Below are 16294 nucleotides of genomic sequence, written 5' to 3'. Positions count from 1 at the left end.
GACTACACACACAAGTGTGACGTGCGCGGTGGACCAAACCACTGTGAGGCAAGGGAGGGGTGACTCAAAATGTTTTTAAACTTAAAACGCCTGTTTGCGTTTGTATTTCTTTAATACTTACACAATTATTATAACTATATATCATTTACAATACTTACAGTGTTTTTTAATTATTTTTTTTTGGCGACTGCACTCAGATAGGGGTGGTCCTGACCCCCCCGTCCCCCCGCGATTTACGCCCCTGTGTTAAACACATTTAAGCAGTACATATAAATAAAATGTTTTTTTTTTTTTTTTTTTTTTTTTTTTTACTTATATTGATATCTACTGTATTCATGTAGTTTATAATGTTGCCAATATAAAATAAGCATTTGGGCGCGCGGGGTGAGAATACTGGATTTCGGCATGCTGTGCGCGCATGGCGCGCCTGCGTAGTGACGTTCCTTTTCAACTGTCGCCCCGTCAGCCATGTCGGATGATTCAGCTTTCTGCCTCAGGTGAGTGAAAATAATTAAAATACCTCTATAATAGTAACTTTTTTCCCAACCTTGCCTAAGATTATTTTGTGTTAGTTGTCCAAGAAGTTGTTGTTGTATTTTTTTAATTATGTCGTCTCCATGATTCGTACCCCAGTTCAAATACACGGCTGGCCTGTTAACTAAATGTAGTGATGGGCAGATCGAGGCTTCATGAAACACTGAAGCAGCTGAATCAAATGTGCCGTAATGATTCGAGGCTTCGGAACAATCTGACACCCGTCTCCACGGTGACCCCTAGTGGTCAGAGCAGTGCAAATGCAACAAAACTCAGGCCAAACATGCATTAAAAATACACTTTAACAAATGTATTTCAAAAGTTTTATTTAAAGTAAAATCAATTAAATGGAATTAACTAATCATCTAATAAGATTAAATATAGAGTGTCTGTATAATTTGTGTTCTTTTATCAATTTTAAAGGCTTGTTTATCTGTTCCATGGCTCAAGCTAAACAGGCCAATAAGAGATTAATAACTACCATTATTAATTTTGATTATTCTAATGTATAATTAAAACATCTACAACTGTATTAAACTGATCGGAGATCAGGTAAAACCATAGGGTAAAGCCCTAGACACTTGTTCAATAGTTCTCAGTAAATCTGCATGATTCATGGGCTCACTTTATCATCGCCCTCTATCGGTGAACCACTGAAATTTCGAACTGTTTCGAAACAGTGATGACGTAATGAAGCCTCGTTTACTAAAATCACGTGACTTTGGCAGTTTGATACACGCTCCGAATCACTGATTCGAAACAAAAAGATTCATGAAGCTTCGGAGCTTCATGAAGCAGTGTTTCGAAATCGGCCATCACTAACTAAATGTCGTCTATAGGCCAACTAGCTGTCGCATTTACGGTTTTTGTAAAGCCGTGTTGGCAGAATTGTTAATTATACGTATTAAGCGAAATACATATTTGTATTGAACGTTGAGTATGAACTCATTAACCTTATGGTCCTTTTACAATTACTATGGAATGTTTCATATTCAACAACGCAAACATAACGTAATCGACCTTGCGCGCCATTTTTGTGCTACGTTACCTGACGAGTCACTGACTATTTAAAATGTAATTTTTTATTGTTATACACTGTTATTTGTTTTCTCATTGTGCGGTGTATATATATGGATATTTTTCCCCCTTTTATTTAGATGATGGATGTCGAGGAACAAATTACAGTTACTCTAACAATTTTACACAGAGTGCTTGCAACTGTCTTCATAGACGGAAAGGAAATATGGCGAAAACTATTCACAGTTGGAAGTATCGGAGAACTGATAGCCTCAGCCAAAACTGAGCTGTCTCTTGACAAATTTCAAATACATTATATTGCAAGCAACACCCAGGATATATTAGAAGGAAGTGTTCAACCATTACAGGTAAACCATTAATGTATTTCACATTTATATTACTAGTGGTCAAAGTAAACATTTAAATACTTAAAATGTTTTTCATTTTCATTTCTTAGTGTCATTCATCAGATGTAACTCGTACTGGCACCCCAACTGGATTGCTTACACTGCTTGAAGAAAAAGCCCCTACAATCCTGAGAGAACACGAAGAGACAAAGACACTTTCTATTTCTTCAAGAAAGTTTCTTGTTAAAGTTGCTGTCAGTGACCTCGTTGAGAAACATGGATTGTGAGTATAAGTGGTTGTTTATAAAATGTAAGGTGTATTTGTTTAAAATAAATTTAATTTAAATTACATTGTATTTAAATAAATTAAACATTTCATAAAACTGTTAAAAATAGAAAAGTAAATAAGGTTAATTCAATAAATAACTTTAACAGTCTAAAGTACCAGTGTTTATATATATATATATATATATATATATATATATATATATATATATATATATATATATATATATATATAGTGTCTTTATGTTTGTCGATGTTTGTGTTAGAGCCATTTCTGTGACTTGATTTTTTTTTTTTTTTCTTTTTTTTTTCTCCCAGCTATCCATTTGGTACAGAAAAGCTGGCACTAGCAAAGGAGATTGTGTCATTGTTCCCCTCGTTAAGGATTCAAGTGCCCTTTGGTGAAAATGAGGGACATGTAAGGATGTTTTTACATTATAAAATAAATTATTTAGCAATGTGAATTTAAACTGCTCAAGTATATTTGACTCCAACTTAATTCTATTTTTGCATTACTCATGTCAGGAGCATTTTTTTGATGGGCCATCACACAGTGGCTTTATAGAGAACATCAGACGGAAGCTTCAACAGAACCAGCGGATGTACAGTTTGAAACGTCGTCATTGTACACTGCAACCTTCTTTGCCGAGTCAAGATGAAACTGTGCCAAGTGAGTGGTTGACCCTGATAAAAAGGATGCGACCGTCACCAGAGAATTCATCATCAATAAAGGCTGCAGTTGAACAAACCTTCAGTTACCGAAGGAAATGGATAACAAGCAAATCCCCAACTGTTGCTGAAATCTTCAAAGAATATCCCAGATTTCTTGACATGCCCGCCTTGGTAATAGACATGCTCAACTAAGAGAGAACTTTACACAAACTTATATTCCATAATTGTAATATTAATATTTCTTTCTTTTTCTTTTTTTTCATTGAAGATGGACATTGAATTTTCCAAACTCACGGATGGCAAAAACGACTTTTTTATCCGGAAATGGGAAGGGTGCATAATTCCAAAGCTGAAGCAAATAGCATCCTTGGAGAAGAAAAATGACATACAACACTTGCTGGAGAAAGCCAACAATCAGCAAGATGGTATGATTTTCTGCCTCAATGTTTGTTGCATGTGCACACATTTTTAAACCTAGTTTAAATGAGAAAACTAAATATGAATTTTAATGTTCAATTCATGAAATAAATTAATAATAAAATAATAATAATATAAATTTTGTTTAAAATTCTTCTTTTGCATGTGACCTGCATCTTCACTTCATCTTCATCAAGATGAGCTGTGCTACACTATGTTGACGATCCTCACCCACGGCGTCTGGGAGAAGTGTTGCTGGCAGTAAATGCTGTGTGAACTCTGCAGTCTCATACCTGTTGGAGCAAGTGCCGGTATGCTTTTTTTACTCTTAGCTTGTGATAAACAACATTGTTTCTCATGCAGCAACATTTTCTGATGCTTTTCATTGTTTCATTTCTGTAGGCCGGTACCTATGGCGGGCCGGAAGGTCCAAAAATATGGCTACCGACTTGTCGCGGGAATTCACTATTCAATTCCCAGTAGCCACTGAGTTTACCACTGATAGGCCGGCGGTGCATCTGTATACACACTCTCCTCACGCAGCGAACGACTCACTTTCCTCACGCAGCTGACCACTGACTCTCCTCAGCTGCCGACTCACTTTCCTCACGCAGCGAACGACTCACTTTCCTCAGCTGGCGACTCACTTTCCTCACGCAGTGAACGACTCACTTTCCTCAGCTGGCGACTCACTTTCCTCACGCAGCGAACGACTCACTCTCCTCAGCTGCCGACTCACTTTCCTCACGCAGCGAACGACTCACTTTCCTCAGCTGGCGACTCACTTTCCTCACGCAGTGAACGACTCACTTTCCTCACGCAGCGAACGACTCCCTTTCCTCACGCAGTGAACGACTCACTTTCCTCACGCAGCGAACGACTCACTTTCCTCACGCAGTGAACGACTCGCTTTCCTCAGCTGGCGACTCACTTTCCTCATGCAGTGAACGACTCACTTTCCTCACGCAGTGAACGACTCACTTTCCTCAGCTGGCGACTCACTTTCCTCACGCAGCGAACGACTCACGCAGTGAACGACTCACTTTCCGCAGCCGGCGACTCACTTTCCGCAGCCGGCGACTCACTTTCCGCAGCCGGTGACTTACTTTCCGCAGCCGGTGACTTACTTTCCGCAGCCGGCGACTCCCTTTCCTCACGCAGCAATTGACTCTCCTCACGTTTCTTTTCAAATACTGTGATGATGCAATAACTACATCGAGTAAAGTTTATAATTTTTTGTGTTGTAATTGTAATTTATTCTGTAGCAATATTCCAATCAGTGTTCTGTAAACTGTTGTTACGATGTAAACTGTAAATCATCAGATTTGTAGCTATACGCTCCCTTAAAGGGATAGGTCAATCAAAAATAAAAATTCTGTCATCCTTGCCTTACCTTCTAGTTGTTCCGAACCTGTATGAGTTTCTGTCTTCTGTTGAACTAAAATATATATTTTGAATGTCAGTAAACAGACAGCTGACTGTAGCCAGTGAGTTTCATAGTAGGAAAAAAAAATACTATGGAAGTCACTGGTTACCGTCAACTGTCTGGTTACTGACATTCTTCAAAATATTATCATTTTTAGCTCAAAAGAAGAAAGAAACTCATATAGGTTTGGAACAACTAGAGTGTAGGTCAATGATGACAGAATTATCATTTAGGTTTAACTATCCCTTGAAATTGATTGTCATGGCATTTTTTTTTTTTTTTTACCTTTATAAAAAGTTAATTTCCCCTAACCTTGGCTATCAATTTCATGTTAGGCTAATTAGAATAACTCACTGTAGGGCTTTTACCATTATTTTTTCCATGGCAGAGGAAATCTGCATGAGAAGTGGCATTTAGATGCATGTATATAAAATTGAATATGAATGTGCAAAACAAGCATGAAAAACACTGTTTAACAACTTTACAGTAAAGATCTATAAAGCTTTTGTGGATTTTACAAATTATCTTTAATATACAATATTCTGAAAAAGTGACATTTCCCTTTTTGCAAAGTTCAAATGTTGATAAAATATATAACTTTAACTAAAGATACATTAAACTGTGTTACAAAAACAATGCAATTTTGAAATGTCAAAAATCTGCAGAACCAGTTTTTAAGCATGACAACTGCAAATCAAAAATGTATCTTTAGTATCTTGAGTTATTCTAATTAACATGACATTGATAGCCAAGGTTAGGGGAAATTACCTTTTTAAAAAGGTAAAAAAAAAAAAAAAAAAAAAATGCCATGACAATCAATTTCAAGGGATAGTTAAACCTAAATGATAATTCTGTCATCATTGACTTACACTCTAGTTGTTCCAAACCTATATGAGTTTCTTTCTTCTGTTGAGCTAAAAATGATAATATTTTGAAGAATGTCAGTAACCAGACAGTTGACGGTAACCAGTGACTTCCATAGTATTTTTTTTTCCTACTATGAAACTCACTGGCTACAGTCAGCTGTCTGTTTACTGACATTCAAAATATATTTTTAGTTCAACAGAAGAAAGAAACTCATACAGGTTCGGAACAACTAGAAGGTAAGGCAAGGATGACAGAATTTTTATTTTTGATGATTGACCTATCCCTTTAAGGGAGCGTATACAGATCTGATGATTTACAGTTTACATCTTAACAACAGTTTACAGAACACTGATTGGAATATTGCTTCAGAATAAATTACAATTACAACACAAAAAATGATAAACTTTACTCGATGTAGTTATTTATTGCATCATCACAGTATTTGAAAAGAAACGTGAGGAGAGTCAATTGCTGCGTGAGGAAAGTGAGTCGCCGGCTGCGGCAAGTAAGTCACCGGCTGCGGAAAGTGAGTCGTTCACTGCGTGAGTCGTTCGCTGCGTGAGGAAAGTGAGTCGCCAGCTGAGGAAAGTGAGTCGTTCACTGCGCGAGGAAAGTGAGTCGCCAGCTGAGGAAAGTGAGTCGTTCGCTGCGCGAGGAAAGTGAGTCGCCAGCTGAGGAAAGTGAGTCGTTCGCTGCGTGAGGAAAGTGAGTCGCCAGCTGAGGAAAGTGAGTCGCCAGCTGAGGAAAGTGAGTCGTTCACTGCGCGAGGAAAGTGAGTCGCCAGCTGAGGAAAGTGAGTCGTTCACTGCGTGAGGAAAGTGAGTCGCCAGCTGAGGAAAGTGAGTCGTTCGCTGTGTGAGGAAAGTGAGTCGTTCGCTGCGCGAGGAAAGTGAGTCGCCAGCTGAGGAAAGTGAGTCGTTCGCTGCGTGAGGAAAGTGAGTCGCCAGCTGAGGAAAGTGAGTCGTTCACTGCGCGAGGAAAGTGAGTCGCCAGCTGAGGAAAGTGAGTCGTTCGCTGCGTGAGGAAAGTGAGTCGCCAGCTGAGGAAAGTGAGTCGTTCACTGCGCGAGGAAAGTGAGTCGCCAGCTGAGGAAAGTGAGTCGTTCACTGCGTGAGGAAAGTGAACGACTTTCAAATGCTTTCCCAGTTGTGATTGCATCTTTGTATAAAGGTGACAAATTGCTTGACAAACTTAAGACAGACTCTCATTTTGAGACTCTCACTTATACCAGTTCAGTTCATGTGGCAAACACTATCAGTTTTTTGGGGACAACATACAGGACAGGATGCATTCTGACTTTAAAAGCAGATGAGTGGGGAGAACCATTATTTGGTGAAGTTATACACATTATTCCCCTAAGTGAAAGAGAATGTGCACTTATGTTTCTGAGAGTTTTAAGTTAAATATTTTGATGAACATCTTTTTTCCTTCAATGTCATCAGAACCAAAGATTTTGATATGGCAAAGCTGCCTGGTGACTTAATAGATTACAGACCTTTAAATATTGTATCATTTTGTGATCAGCAATATGTAACTCCTAAATACAAAATTTTGTTTTAAACATGTTGGCGGTTGAAACTGTTGAACACATTGTGTTTTGACCAGATTAGACAATGAATTGTTTTTTAACATGATCACCTATAGGTGAATGCATACACCGTAAGTGTGTAATGGTTATTTCTTTGAATACAGTTTTTAGGTTAATTAAAATATTTTTTTCTGTATGAAAATTAAATGTTGGTACACTTGAGAATAAGTTTAGAAAATATGGTACTTTATATGTTAGACTGTTTCATACATATTTGACATTTTATTTGACTGCTTAACAGATGAGTTTTATAATATTTGATGAATGGTTTTTAAAATGTATGATGTGTTAATGCTTATTTCACAAGTTTATAGTCAGTGTACTGTAGTAAAAACATTTGAACGCATTAATTCCATGTTAAAAAAGAAAAACAAACAGTAAGTGTGTAATGGTTATTTCCTTTGAATAGTTTTTAGGTTAATTAAAAGTATTTTTTCTATATGAAATTAAATGTTGGTACACTTGAGAATAAGTTCAGAAAATGTGGTACTTTATATGTTAAACTGTTTCATACATATTTGACATTTTATTTGACTGCTTAAAAGATGAGTTTTATAATATTTAATGAATCGTTTTTAAAATGTATGATGTTGAATGTGTTCATTCTTATTTCACAAGTTTAAGGTCAGCATACTGTAGTAAAAATATTTGAATGCATTAATTCGATGTTAAAAAGAAAAACAAATAAATAGTATGTGAGCAGTGTAATTGGTTCCTGTGAGATTTCATAATGTACACAAATTGTTTGATCTAACATTTGTAATAAATTTTATATTAATATATATTAAACAATTTCTTAGTAACACACAGTTGTGTTAAGTACATACAAAAAGAACACATCAATGTGTTAACTTGAGCTGCACATTTATGTGTTACATTTTATAACACATTTTGTGTGTTGAATTTAACTCATCATGTGTTGTCCCTGAGCACACTCAGAGCATGTGTTAAAAATAACATGTTGTGTTGTTTTCAACACATTTGTTTTAAGAGTGTGTAATGCCTCGTTTTTATTTTATTTCAGTTAACGACAATGTTTTTTCCCACCTAGTTTCCGTTTTTTCGTTCGTTTTCGTTAACGATTATAACCTTGGTTGTAACAGCGATTTAGATTCAAAGATTACAAGCTAGCGACGTCAGATTAATGTGGTAGGCAATAATAATAATATAAGCAACAATGAATAAAAGTAAAAGATTCAATAAAAGAGAAAACAAAGCTATACGGAGACGCAAACCACCAGCAGCGAGGCAGCGAGCAGAGGCAGACAGGAGCAAATCAGGCCTCATTCTGCACGTGCTACATCAGAGTGGTTTCTAGACATAACACTGTAGAATGGATGTGTCTGACTGCCTGCCTGCAGTCCAGATCTGACTCTTATTGAAAATGTATGGCCCATCATGAAAAAGAGAATCAGACAACGATGACCACAGACTGTTGAGCAGATGTCTTGTATCAGGCTAGACTGGGTAAAAATTCCACTTGTAAAATTGCAACAATTGGTATCCTCAATTCCCAAATGATTAAAAATTGTAATTAAAAGGAAAGGTGATGTGACGCAGTGGTAAACATGCCTCTGTCCCAACTTTTCTGGAGTGTGTTGCAGCCATAAATATCAAAATTTGTTTACAAAATACAATAAAGTTATTCAGTGAAAACATTGGAAATCTTTTTTTTTTTTTTTTTTTTGTACTTTTGTTAGTTAAATTAATAATTAGAGAACAAAGAATTAACAAATCACAGATTCTTGATTTTACTGCATTTTACAAAATGTCCCAATTTTTCTGGAAATGGGGTTTGTACAAGGATCATTGTGCAGGCTACAGAGGGAGAGGTCAAAGAGGCATGTTGCAAGGGTTTTACTCTAAATGACTTCGAGGGATACTGTGGAAGCGACTGTTTTTATGAGGCTGGAGGAAACATCTAATGTTTCAAATTAGCTTCTGATTTTTAGTTTTTTATTACACCCCTTTTAGAGAATATTGCACTTACAATAAGGATTTGTTTTAGTTTTGTAATTGGGCTGTGGCTATATCAATAAATTGATCCTAAAGGTTTTATTCTTGCCACTTTCATTATTGTATATTAATTTCTATTTTCTACTTTTAGTTTCTGTTTTTATTACACTCCTCAAAGAGAATATTGCATTTAAAATAATTTGTTTTATTTGTGTTATCGGTTTGTGGGTATGTGGTCAATAATGTGATCCTAATGTTTCAAGTTTAAAGTGATCCTAATTGTTTTAAGTTTTCTGAGTCAACATAATAATCCATTTTACGAAGTCAGATAAATATCAGTAATACATATAAAGTTCATTTCGTAAAAATATGGTAAGATACACCAATGCAATCATATGCTTCTGTATTTGTATATATTGATGTAAAAAAAACCAAAAACAAATACACTTACAAATAGAGCTGCAAACAGCAATACAGGGCCAAGCCCCTGAAGAGGCTGTAGCCTAATGCAGAGCAGGAAGAGCAAAAACTGCAGCAATTGAACGAACATGAAACAGTTGGTTCAGAAGTATGGGTGAGAATGAACCCAAAATTAACAAAAAAGTCAGATGAGAACAGACAAAGAATGAATAAAAAAACACTTGTGTATAATCCAAGAGTAATAAAAAAGAGTACAATGCTTACTTGAATAATAAAGGCAACAAAATGATACGACATTACACACAATTGTACAAAGATGTCCCACATGGGATTCAGTCTCTGGGTCATGTGTCTGTCACTCATCCTGTTGCGCCACTGGGGAGACATGTGTTTACAAACTTGCCATAGTTCAGTAGTTCATGTGAAAATTAACTCAGAATGAAGAATTTTTGTAAAAGAGATTTTTTGAGATATTTTTTGTAAGAATGAGCATACCAAAAAAAAAAAAAAACATTACGTAACATAACATGTTATCCAGATTAGCATGCTAAGCTAACTTAATGCTAATGCAGCTTATGGTTTACCTGAAATCTGAAGAGCCACATTAGAAAGAATGGCAACTGGTTAGCATGCTTTGTAATTGGTTGTAGCATCTCTACAATTGTGCCATATTCCATCATTTTCTCATGTTCTGTTGATAGGGCTGCCATAGAGTCCCATTGGGGAGGAATAATAATACGAAGAAAACTAATATATACAACATAATACATAATACATAATACACCAAACGTAAAATGCTATCTAAATTGATATTTGGCTTTAATGGTGCTCGTCTGGTGATGAGTGCAGTAGCTTTTATGACAAAGGTTTACACAAAGGAAATAATTTGCCATCAGGGGCGTTTCCTCCGAGGAGGCAAGGGAGACAGTGCCTCCTAAAAAAAAAAAAATTGGGTGAGAAAATAATTTATATTACATATAGAACAACACAGATATTCGAAATTATGACATTAAAAAGAGCGCAAGTAACTCGTATTTCTTAAGGAACACTGCCCAACAGCGACACCCGCAGGTAAAGTTACAGCCTCCCTAAAGTCATGCCTCCCTTTGCTCCCTTTGATAGAAAATCATTAGACCCCCAGTGTGCGGTGGGTTTTGTGGGGGGTAATTGAGAATGAATGGGGGAAATTCACGTGAGAGGAGGCAATGTCTCCATCGCGCTATGATTAGATGTAATTGGTTATGATTGGATATGATTGGTTTGTGCGATAAATCCCGCCTCTTGTTGACATGCACGTTCCGCGCGTCAGTTTGAATAAACAAATGATGGCGTCAATGGGGAGACTAATTGAAAAGTAAGAAAACAGATCACCCAGATATCACTGCTTTATGTCACGTCAAAATCAAATTTGAAATGGACTGAAAGCATGATGACTGCGGGGTTTTTTAAGTGCAATCAGCTTGGTGAAATTAAAAATACATCTTCGTGTCTGTGACAGACGGTGTTTACGGAGGGTGACTGATGATCCAAAATAGCTTAAGTTGACTATTAATAAGAAAAACATCAATACACAAATAAAATATATTGTTTAAATTATTATTGCCTTTAGTTATTTTATTTTGGAATTAATGTAGAAATGCTTAAAACACTAACTTGATGAGATTGACTTGGTTTTGATAAATAGAATATTTATTACAATACATTGTTAGTGTAAAATTACAAAATAGAATTGTATTTGGTTTATTTTTTTTATTTTTTGATGTAATGTAAAGTAATGTTTATTTAACAAGAAAGATGTGTCAACGTTAAGAGTAAAGCACATGAATTTACATTTATTCATAAATAAATAAAAAATGTGCCTCCTCATTTCAGAACACGCCACTGTTTGCCATGCATTTCCTTAATATAAATAAAATACATACTCTTCTCGCTCGTTGTTGCTCGTTTTCTGTGCTGTTTAAATATTTGAAGTGCAACAATTATTATAAAATACTTGTACTGTAGCTTTATGACATGATGGTTGAAAAACGGTTTATAAAAGATATTACAGATCACTTCAAAGTTTCTTTTCATAGACTATGCTGATTTATTTATTTTTTTTTTTTTTTTGTCCCAATAAATAGTTTGTAGCATTCACATTTTATTTGTCTGACTGAATTACAATGATACTGAAATATAGTTGCCTTCCCTTTTCGCAGTAACTGATTTGAGTTTTGACTGGGTTTAAAATTATCTGTCACACATTTACTTTAGGGTAAGTATTCGTAAATAAAATGTTGTATCCATGAGTAAAACGTTTCCATACGTCTACACTTAGGCACTCGGAAAAAGTGACATGCAGCATTCTTTTTATTCTTTATTTTTTACTTTTCTACATAAAACATAAAACATTGATCACGAGATAACGCGAAAGAAAAAACGATGATGTATGGCTTTTCAGGGCTTCCGTACTTTTTTGATTGGATTGTTAAAAACGCCTAATCCAGGTCTGAAAACACCCAAAAATGGGAAAACGCCCCTTTTTTGTTCCGCAGAGACCTGTGCTTGGCCCCGCCACGGAAAAGGCGGAAAAGCGCCATGAAATCTACCTGTGGCCACAAATATATTGCATTCGTAGAGTTAAGCACTACCATAGAGAATGAGGGGGAAAGTTAAGGGAAATTGAGCATAAACATTTTCGGCACCTGCGCGGAAATCTCGCACTTTTGAGGCGAGGCAAGACGTATCTCAAACGAGCCTAGTGTCCGACTTCACGTTTCCGTTTTTTAACTCCTTCCCTGCCTGCAATCGCCGATCGTTAAATCCAGCCGAAGTAGAACACACCTTGCTTCCGTTTTCACAAAAAGATAAATACTGTCACAGTAAAGGCATTTTTCTCTATAGTTGGCGTATGTTTCTCCGTAAATATTATATTTCAAAGTACTATGTTTCAACCTAATGTGTTGTGTTGACCCAGTGGCCTAATGGATAAGGCATCAGCCTCCGGAGCTGGGGATTGTGGGTTCGAGTCCCATCTGGGTCGATCTGAGTGAGAGGAATTTTTTGTACCGCACTTTCAAATACTACGCATATTTTATATAACAAGTGATGTTACGTTCGTGATGGAATCTTTTTTTTTTTTTTAGAATTTCTTTCATGCATTGACATATTTTTTCGTTTACTGAAGTTATTCCCTTTTGAAGTGCAATGCTGCTTTATTGGATCTTCATGCTTAAAGACTTATAGTATGCTAATAGCTAATATTTGTTCACGAGCTCTTTTGGAAAATTTTGAAATATATTCCAAAGACTTTTTGTTTTGTTGCTTAGCAATACTGTACCCAGTGTGACTGTAACTTCATTTACCATCTTTAAAAATGAAATGGGGGTGATTTTACAGTTTTTTTCAGTTGCTAACAAGCATTGTTCAATACTGAAACCACATTTTCAAAACTCTTCACACAGTCAGCAAAACAAAAGTCAATGTTGACCAAACTGTGAACCATTTTTCATTTCTTTCAGACAAAATGCATTCAGTGACCACACTTTTCAAAATTCAGGAACTCTTTTCCCATTCGTACTCCACAACATGCAAAATACTATGTATTTTCAGCACATTGTTCTAATGCTAACACACTGCATTCAAAATTATTAAAAACACATTCGAAACAGAATGATGGCAAATTCCAAGCATTTATGCAGTAATTATTTAAAAATATTATATTTAAATATTTATAGCCAAAAATTAAAAAATCATTACAAGCTAATTGCAATTTTAGCTGAAATTCCACCCACTCCAATGCAAGAGAGAGAGCAGACTAGAATCATCACTGTAATTTACTATAATGAACAACTACACGTGTTGTTACAGTAATGTGTAGAATGTATTTTATTTATTCTTTTTTTATTATCATTGCAGCCCTGGAGTTTTTTCCCTATTTTTTCACCTTTTGGTTATAATTTTCAAGTACTATATTCATATAAAAAAATGAAATTTTGATTACAGTTTTTTACAGACGCTAGGACACATTTCTCAATACTTAGGTCACTTTTGCAAAACTCTTCATACAGTGAGCACAACAAAAATCTATGTGGGCTAAACTGAGGATCAATTATCATTGCTTTGGCACAAAATCTCTCAAATTTCATGAATTCTTTTCTCAATCAGACACAACAACTGCCAAAACTCTTTGTACGTACAGGCCAATTTGCGCATGCTTACATACTGTTTTCAAAACTGTTAAACTTATGTTCAAAACAATAACATAATACAAAACTACAGTTTTTTTCAATTGCTAACAAGCATTTAGCAATACTTAAAGTACTTTTTCTAAACTCTTAACACAGCAACACACAAACATCACACAGTTAGCCAAATAGTTAATTTTCTGCCCAAAACCATATTTTGTTATATAAACACAAACTCCACATTTCAAAATGCTAAAAACCTTTTTCAACACATACTAACTCTATCAAAACACAGCAAAACTGATTCAAAATCGAGTCGTTCTGTCAAAACATAGCACTAGTTTTCTATTCAACATGAACATATAGTCAATCAAAGCGCAATGACTGTCAAAATACTAACAGTTGATGGCATTATGAAAACTGCATTACTTGTCATGTTTCGGTTCAAACTGGAGAAAATATGAAATCCATTGTTTTTAAAATTCAGTTTCCTTTTACTACAGTAATAGTATAATGCATGCAAGCCATTCTACATTTTTGGTTGAGTGTTGAATGTGTGCATTCTTGGCAACAGAAGTGAGTCATTATTTTATAGAACGTGCAGTAGAAAAAGAGAAGAAGGAAGTAACAGAATTGCTCAGGGCAGCTACTGGTCAGATGTGTCCCCTATGCAGAACTTCAGTGTCCCCCTTGGTTGAAATCTCTTTCTGGGGTTGGGTGTGTGGTGTTGATGGTGCCCATAGATGGTGGGATGGTGTCCCCTTGGTAGTTAGTGCCCTACGCAGACCACATATTCTGCATATATGGAACAATGGTAGTGGAATCGTTGTAGTAAAAGGTTTACATGAAGCTTTTACTGAAATGAAAACATGAAATTGCTGCCATTGATCAACAACAAATCCAACATACATGGCCTTTGGTTACTGTTGAAGCTTTTTTCCACCACAGAATAAAAAAAGTATAAAAGGTAATTGTGACTTTTTATCTCACAATTCTGACTTTTTCCCCTCAGAATTGTGATATATAAACAATAGGAATTGAGTTTAAAAAGTCAGAATTGTGAGATAAAAAGACATAATTACCTTTTTTATTTTCTATTCATGGCAGAAATAAGCTTTCATAGGTTCCACGTGTAAGTGAAAAAAACAGAGATGCACAGTCCAGCATTCTTCCTCCTCTCCCATACCTCTTCTTCTCCCTTGTCCTGATCCAACTTCTCCTTTCCTCCATCTATTCCTCTCCCTTACCCAGATATTATTTTCTCTCTGCTCCTCTGTGTTGTTCTTCATCCACACTGAACGAATCCGATTCAAAGAGTCCTATTTTACTGTGTATGTCCATGTAATGGAAAGAAGTTCAACCCCTGACTATACTTCCAACTGAGACTGGAATCTGCTCAATATTTCAGTGATCTGCTAATTAAAAATGCTTATCAATTGTTTCAGTATTTGTTTTATATATTTTTTTCAATACTTTTGAGCTGCTGTTGTTGCAGAATTAGAGGTTTTATCCTATATTTAAAGATTGGAACATTGGGTCTTCATTTCTGACTTGCTGTGTTTAAGCATTTGCAAATAAGATGAGAAAGATCCATGATTTTGGTATGAGGTAAGCTTATATGAAAAGAAAATTTAAGCATTTAAAAAATGTGTTAATTGATTGCATTTTGTGTGAAAACGACATGAATTGTGTTAATGGTATGGCCACAACAGATGGATGTTCTGCTAAATGTGTTTAGAGTTTTGAAAATGTGACTACAGAATGGACAAATGTATGTTAGCAATTGAAAAAAACTGTAAATACGACAGCAATTTGCTACATTTCTACAGTAATATTTGTTGATATGAGCCACACCCTGCTTCATTAGGAAATGCAACTTTTCTAGGCTACTTGTACCTCTTCTGCTTATAAAGAATAATAATGACAACACAACTGAAACTTAAAAGGAAAAAAACATTTATTGAAATAAGTGATTTATAAAGAATAATAATAACAACACAACTGTGATTTGAAGATAAACAGAAGTTAGCTGTTTATGAGGTACAGCTATCATAAAGAGATACCTTGGAGGAAGAAACATGTTCAATGACATGTTTGTGTGTAAACAAGTGAAAAGAAGTTAGCTGTTTAGGAAGTACAGCTGTTATGATAACTTGTATATATAGATATATAGATAACTTGTTTATGGGTAAACAGTGAAACAAAATGTTTGATAGCTGTTCATGTAAACAAAAAAGATTGATATCTGTTCATGTAAACAAAAAAGTTGATAACTGTTCATGTAAACAAAAAAGATTGATATCTGTTCATGTAAACAAAAAAGTTGATAACTGTTCATGTAAACAAAAAGGTTGATAACTGTTCATGTAAACAAAAAGGTTGATAACTGTTCATGTAAACAAAAAGGTTGATAACTGTTCATGTAAACAGAAAGATTGATAACTGTTCATGTAAATGAAAAGATGTGATCACATCAAAAGAATGTAGAAAGAAAAAAAAGCCCAATAGCATATATATTAACCACTGAAGAATGACAGACAACTGGTATTGTAACGTCTTTATTAAAGCATATATTAACCATTACAGTTTTTTTCAATTG

At 35.4% G+C, this 16294-nt stretch overlaps 1 protein-coding gene and 1 non-coding gene across 2 annotated transcripts; both read left to right on the top strand.

Moving 5' to 3' along the window:
- The first annotated feature begins 359 nt into the window (after positions 1-359).
- On the top strand, positions 360-3923 carry LOC125269681. Its single transcript, XM_048192624.1, has 8 exons — positions 360-497; positions 1692-1919; positions 2009-2181; positions 2502-2601; positions 2709-3026; positions 3124-3280; positions 3470-3583; positions 3675-3923. Exons 2-7 carry the CDS (start codon positions 1692-1694, stop codon positions 3535-3537), a joined length of 1044 nt encoding a protein of 347 aa, XP_048048581.1. The 5' UTR covers positions 360-497; the 3' UTR covers positions 3538-3583; positions 3675-3923.
- An 8555-nt stretch (positions 3924-12478) lies between these two features.
- On the top strand, positions 12479-12551 carry trnar-ccg. Its single transcript has one exon. It is a non-coding gene; the product is annotated as a tRNA-Arg (tRNA).
- The last annotated feature ends 3743 nt before the right edge of the window (positions 12552-16294 follow it).

The sequence above is a fragment of the Megalobrama amblycephala genome, linkage group LG6, assembly GCF_018812025.1.
Source record: "Megalobrama amblycephala isolate DHTTF-2021 linkage group LG6, ASM1881202v1, whole genome shotgun sequence".
Taxonomy (NCBI): domain Eukaryota; kingdom Metazoa; phylum Chordata; class Actinopteri; order Cypriniformes; family Xenocyprididae; genus Megalobrama; species Megalobrama amblycephala.
This window is presented reverse-complemented; position numbering and strand designations above follow the sequence as displayed.